The 6,970-nt window shown below is 44.4% G+C and overlaps 1 protein-coding gene across 1 annotated transcript; it reads left to right on the plus strand.

The window, feature by feature from the left end:
* Positions 1-460: 460 nt before the first annotated feature.
* On the plus strand, positions 461-1,438 carry LOC120018663 (mRNA decay activator protein ZFP36-like). Its single transcript, XM_038961862.1, has one exon. It carries the CDS (start codon positions 461-463, stop codon positions 1,436-1,438), a length of 978 nt encoding a protein of 325 aa, XP_038817790.1.
* The last annotated feature ends 5,532 nt before the right edge of the window (positions 1,439-6,970 follow it).

Raw genomic sequence — 6,970 nt, forward strand, 5'->3', positions numbered from 1 at the left:
AAGTAAATCTTACAGCACCTGATTGTAGATGGTCGACTGATTTGAACTATGCTGTTAACGTTGCTTTCAAAAGACCAAGTATCGTTCTTGCTAACTTTAGCTTACTCATGTTAGGCCTTTGCACATGGGCCTATAGAAAGTCTGTTTATTGATGTGCTAAGTTTTGCTGTTTCATAATTTTTTTTATGTAGTTGTGGGTCCTCCAGATGAAGATAACATAAAAGATGGTGTTCTTGACATGGCTGTAGTCTTCAGGCAACAGACCATGTTGTGAAAATGTAGAAGTCTAACTTTTCTTCTTACTGTCTCTATCCAGCATCTTCTGAGCCTGGACCTCCGGGATGCATCCAAGCAGTCAACTTTTCCAGTGAGACCTGTTGGTTACAATAAGCCCCGGACCCCCTGTTCCCTCTCTGCATCTAGCTCTGTCCTCTCTACAGACTCCACAGAAAGTGCAACCATGACCTCCTGCCACTGGGGGCAGAACACAGATGCCTCACTTCCATCCAGATTGAACAAGATGTCATTCTGGGCTGAGCGCTCGGTCAGCATGGTGGAGCCCAGCACGTGCACCCTGGATCCCAGCACGTGCACCCTGGGCTGGGCCTCTACAGAACCTAAACAGCCGCCAGCCTCCCCTACTGGTGGCCCTGTCTCTGGGTCTCCCACCTCTTCACGCTATAAGACTGAACTGTGCCGCACCTTTGCTGAGAGTGGCATCTGTAAGTATGGGGGGAAGTGCCAGTTTGCCCACGGCTTTGATGAGATGCGTGACCTCAACAGACACCCCAAGTACAAGACGGAGCCTTGTCGCACCTTCCACACCATCGGCTTCTGTCCATACGGCATCCGCTGCCACTTTGTTCATAACAACGAGGACGACCTGGGCCCTGCCAGGCCTGGTCCCCAAGCCCCCCGCTCCAGACGACCCCCTCTACTTAGGCAGAGCTTCAGCTTCTCAGGCTTCCCCTCTGCCCCTCCACAGCCCCTGAAGCACTCCCACCCCTTCCTACTCGCGCCTCCAGTTTCCCCTCCTACCTCAGCTGACATCACCGACCTACTCTCCCACGCCTTCTCTGAGGTGGACTGTGTCTTTGAGCCGGCCTGTGATCTCCAGTCTCAGTTTCTCCCCTCTCCTGACTCGGGCTGTTCCCTCTGTGGACTGTCCCCTGTGCCTTCCCCCTCCCAGAACCCCTGTACCTTATCAGAGGGCTGCGGCCTGCAGCAGAGCCAGAGTCCCCCCTGTGGGCCTGCTCTCGTTGCCAGAAGCCTCTCCTACACCTCACTGTCAGACCACGAGGGTGGGTGTGGCAGCTCAGCCAGCAGCCTCAGTGGGTCTGACTCCTCTGGTCCAGATGGGTCTGGTCGGCGGCTGCCTATCTTCAGCCAGCTGTCAGTGCCTGACGAGTGCTGCAGCGGCACTAGCTTCTTCCTCTAGTTATGATGGTCTCCTCAAGCCTTCCCCGACCAACGTGACTCTTGTCTTGTCCATTGAAAGACTTGTGTATTTGTTTTTTAAAGAGCCTTGCAGCAGTATTACAATAGTGTGCTGTTATTGTACGGCAGATGCTTGACAAACGAATGTGCTTCAGTTAAGCTCAAGCGAAATTAAGCTGTACAATTTGAGGTCGACGTCAACAAGGCGTCGGAGTTGAGTTGCACTGACCATTTTATCAAATTGTGTGATTGGTGCTGGAAGTCCTCATTTCCTGCCACCTTACTAGTCATGTAAATGCCAGTTTGAGGACCAATGAATTAATATTAGAATGTTAAAGCCAAAGACCAGGATACAAATCCATTTCTGCCAGGCTAGAAGATTTCCCCCTATGAATGTTGGTTGACTAATGTGATATTTTGTATACTGGCAACGGGGTCTTTATTATACACTGTTCTTCTGACTGGGCTTAAATGTACCTCTTCCAAAAACCCAGTTTAGTTTTTAAAATGACTTCAGTGCCTATAAACCTTTTTTTTATTTTTTGGGGGGGAAACTACCATTTTCATTGTCAGTTGCAGGGGGACCTTTTCTTTTTTTAGATGAAAGCTTAAATCGGTTTCCTAACTTTACTTGGCAAGGTGGCTTGTGAGGAATTAATAATTGTTTTCTCACTTGTTTCTGTGATCTCTGCAAATATGTTTTTGAAGTTGTATGTAGATTCTGAAGACTCACCCAAGGGTACAGTGTGTATCCCCTGTGTAGTGGACTCTGCATGTAATCCCTGATTTTTAGCAGAAAAATAAATGGCAACGTGCTATGATTAAACTGGGTTGCTGTTGAAATCTGATTCTAATGAGTTGGACCTAAACTGCACCTGGTTCAGTAGATTCAATTGCAGTGTCTTTCGGCGATCAAATGGTAGCTGTTTTGGTAGTTGGTTCTGAGTGGATGCTCTTTTTGCATTCCGTTGTATTTAAATGCCTTTTTGACAAACATGTTTCAAGCTTGTTTTAGTGTTAATGGATCTTCAGTAAATTAAGTTTAATTTATTTTAATGTATTTATCGAACTTTTGGGGTTTTGTATTAAGTTTCATATTTTTTTGTACCAAAAAAAATTAAATTAAACCATGTCTAGTCTCTTACAATGATTGTATTTCCACTGTGTTTGGGGGAAATCTGTATGTAATGTTTGCGTCTGTGAAATGCAGTGCTGAATTTGTCATGTCACCAGCGGGGTTTGAGAATATTATCGACTGTATTCACAAATGAACATGCCTCTTCAAATTGTGGTGCGTTGCTCCAAATAGCTTGTGTAGTGGCACATTTGAGTAACTCTTGGTGTGGTCGATTGTCCTGTCGCGTTAACCTGGTTATAGCCCAACGGCTTTCTGTGGGAAGGTTGTTTCATTGTAAAGCCACTCCACAAAACACTACCCACAGCTTACTCTGTAGGCTACTGTAATAGGGGACTACTCTTTCAGTTTGAATACGTTCTGTTATTCACAAGTGTTTGTGTGCATAGGGAGGGGGTAGTCAAACGGCTCAGATTTCATATGGAGATAAGATGGCTTTTGTTTCATCCCTGATCTTTACACCCCTCTGCTTACTCCCTGAAAAGCAGTGACGCTGAATGCCTTCAGATGACAGCTGACGCCAACAACTGCTGTGTCGTTTGTGTGGCTGCTACTTTAAAGATGACAAAAAGCTAATAGTAGCCAATAGTGACACCATCTCTATAGTGGAGTTGCTGTAGGAGCAGTTACGCTTCTGCTCCCGTTTCCACAACGAAGAGACAATTACTTTCAATTATGTAAAATGAATGATTTCCAATATGTTTTCTTCCCCTTTTATGTTGCCCTCCATTTCCAATGAGTCAAAGCAACAGCAAAAAATAATCGGAGCACAATAAAAGGAAACCTGAACTCACATCAGTTAGCAGTTCAGTAATGAGAAACTTAGTTCATTTCCTTGTCAGTGCGACAATGGGATGACTGCCATTGAGGAAGGGGTGGCCGGGAATGGGTTTAAAAAAAATGTCTGACTGTTCTCCATTGTGGGGATGAGGGGGATTCTCCCACATCGCGCCCAGTGAGTTTGTACAATGGCAGGCCCATTCTCACACAGCCACGGATCATCTGGAGGATGGAGCAGATGGCTGCATTCATGGGGACCACGGGTCAAACATATGGTCCTGGATAGAAAGGAATATATTTTGGAGGGAGGGGAGTATGTGTCCATGCCTCAGCACTATATCCCGTGGAGATGAAGAGGTCTAAACACATGAACGACTCCAGAACGTTTCCCAGTGGCTCACCCTGAATGGCCTAGTGTAACATGAACTCCTTGTGGATGCTGCTGGTGTTTTTTGGGGGGAAAAGTTATTTTCTGTTCATGCCTACTTTGTACCTTTTGGTGTTTTCATTGAGGAAAAAGTGTCCTTGTCACATCAGTACTTGGCGCATGTTGACATGCTCAGAAAGTGCGCTGAAATGTCTGCATATTTACACGCCGCAGAGGCGCTTCAAACATACGTTCCTGTTATTATTTACTGATGTTTATGTATGTTTGATCAGAACAACGATTTCCACAAAAGGTTTATCTAAGGCCGTTCCCTCCGTTGTAACCCAACTCGTGTTTTTGTTCAAACTCATGTTATTTTTTGAGCTACATTGAAATACTGCGTTGTTGGGTGTGGAGCTTGAAAGAAAGGCATTTCACTGTACTTGTGCAAGTGACATTAAAACTTGAAACCGGTCCAATTCTTTTCAATTCACATTTTTTTGCACATAAAATAGCAGTAATGATGTTTGCCACCAGAGGTCAGTAAATGCTTGTTTATTCTAATCTGCACTGCTACCAATTCTGCTGTGCCTTAGGCCTTCAGGAGAAAATCAACTGCATCTAAGGGTCGGCATTTACCTGTTCACCAATGCAAAGCATACACTTACTGTTGTGTATATAATTGAGATACGATCATTTGCATACTGCCAGTCATATTTCAGTGAACTTTGCATGTCCGTAATAGTATGTTTCTGATTTTGGGGGATATTTTGCATAATGGATAGTATTCCTGCTTGCTCTTGATCAGTTTATGGCAAATTCTGAAATTATTTAAATATCTAAAAGGGAACTATTTTAGTAAAGCATGTTTAAAGAATATATAATGTTGAAATTACTCATGACCCAACAAACTTTTTTAGAACACTTTTGTAGGCCCTCTCGAGTCTCACACTTCCTCTTTATAACTGTACATGCGCTACACCAAGGGAATTCACGAAAGGGTAAAACAGCGTTGTCATGACTGGTACTAAAGCAACACCCGGCCTCTGACTTTTAGCCATATATGTATTTTTGCTACTTCCTGTCCTGTTACTTCCCATCACATGGTCAGTATGGCGGTGGTCGACGGTCCTCTGAGCCCTGTCCAGTTGGCTCTCACAGACCCCCATCGCCTTGGTTTCACTTCCTCTCCCTGCCCCCACTGCAGGCTCACAAAACAGGAAGTGGCCTAGGTCATCGACCATAGCTCAGCCAAAGATGGTGGATAAATGAAGATTGTTTACTCAGGCTGTTTACCATTGCAAAAAATGGTCCGTTCCTGTCTACAAAAGGGGTTGGTTTTCCCATAGATGTGATAGCAGCTGGGTCTGGTCTACTTAGTTCATTGACTTCCATTGAAACAGAAAAAATGTGGGAGAGGGATGTCTCGCTTCCATCTCTGGCTCAGCCAATCGCAATGGCCTGGTTTTATAGACCATTAGGATAAACAGGCTTCCCAGCGAAATGCTGTTTTTGATCATCAGTCAACACACTGTAGTCATGGCTGGAGGTTAGAGTCATCTTTTTCTGAGTTGACTTTTGTGTTATTTCTTTATTTTCTTAATGTATTGACAGAGGATGGTGCTGCCCAACAAAATACCAGAGGCAGCTCCCAGGTTCATTTGTGTGCTGAATGTCAATAAGTGTGGCCCTTTTTCTGCACCTTGAAAATAATATAACATGGTAGGAACCAAAGTTTGGTCAGTGTTTCTCCTGGGACCCTAATTAGTGCTGAACGGGTAACAAACTACACCTTAGACCACTTTTATTTATCCAGGTAAGTTGACTGAGAACACATTCTCATTTGCAGCAACAATCTGGGGAATAGTTACAGGGGAGAGGAGGGGGATGAATGAGCCAATTGTAAACTGGGGATTATTAGGTGCCCGTGACAGTTTGAGGGCCAGATTGGGAATTTAGCCAGGACACTGGGGTTAACACCCCTACGATAAGTGCCATGGGATCTTTAATGACCTCAGAGAGTCAGGACACCCATTTAACGTCCCATCCGAAAGACAGCACCCTACACAGGGCAGTGTCCCCAATCACTGCCCTGGGGAATTGGGGGATATTTTTTTAGACCAGAGGAAAGAGTGCCTCCTACTGGCAATCCAACACCACTTCCAGCAGCATCTGGTCTCCCATCCAGGAACTGACCAGGACCAACCCTGCTTAGCTTCAGAAGCAAGCCAGCAGTGGTATGCAGGGTGGTATGCTGCTGGCACTTAAGGTGAGAGCTTTGACCTGAATGACCAGTGTAGATTATGTGTTGTGTTGTTGATGTACAAGTCCACTATTTGTGTGAGAGCGACCATTTAACTTATGACTGGGGGCAGTACTGAGTGGCTTGGATGAATAAGGTGCCCAGAGGTAACTGCCTGCTCCTCAGTCCCAGTGGCTAATATATGCATATTATTAGTATATTTGGATAGAAAACACTCTGAAGTTTCTAAAACTGTTTGAATGATGTCTGTGAGTATAACATAACTCATATAGCAGGCAAAAACCTGAGAAAAAAATCCAACCAGGAAGTGGGAAATCTGAGGTTGGTCGATTTTCAACTCAGCCCCTATTGGAGATACAGTGGGATATTGATCATGTTGCACTTCCTAAGGCTTCCACTAGATGTCAACCGTCATTAGAAACTTGTTTGAGGCTTCTACTGTAAAGGGGGGCTGAATGAGAGGGGATTGAGTCAGAGGTCTGGCAGAGTGCCAGGAGCTGGTCACGCACGCGCATTCACATGAGAGGTAGCTCCCGTTCCATTTTCTTTTTTCTGACAAAGACAAAGGAATTCTCCGGTTGGAACATTATTGAAAATTTATGTTAAAAACATCCTAAAGATTGATTCTATACATCGTTTGACATGTTTCTACGGACTGTAACTGAACTTTTTGACATTTCGTCTGCAACTAGTGAACGCACTTCGTGAGTTTTGATTTGTTTACCAAACGCGCTAACAAAAGTAGCTATTTGGACATAAATGATGGACATTATCGAACAAATCAAACATTTATTGTGGAACTGGGATTCCTGGGAGTGCATTCTGATGAAGATCATCAAAGGTAAGTGAATATTTATAATGTTATTTCTGACTTCTGTTGACTGCACAATATGGCGGATATCTTTTTGTCTTGATTGGGCTCTGAGCGCCGACCTCATATTATTGCATGGTTTGCTTTTTCCGTAAAGCTTTTTTGAAATCTGACAGC

Source organism: Salvelinus namaycush, chromosome 23 (genome assembly GCF_016432855.1).
Source record: "Salvelinus namaycush isolate Seneca chromosome 23, SaNama_1.0, whole genome shotgun sequence".
In the NCBI taxonomy this organism is placed as follows: domain Eukaryota; kingdom Metazoa; phylum Chordata; class Actinopteri; order Salmoniformes; family Salmonidae; genus Salvelinus; species Salvelinus namaycush.

Coding starts and splice junctions, on each gene's coding strand:
- LOC120018663 (XM_038961862.1), top strand. CDS start 461: ATGACCTCCTGCCACTGGGGGCAGAACACAGATGCCTCACTTCCATCC.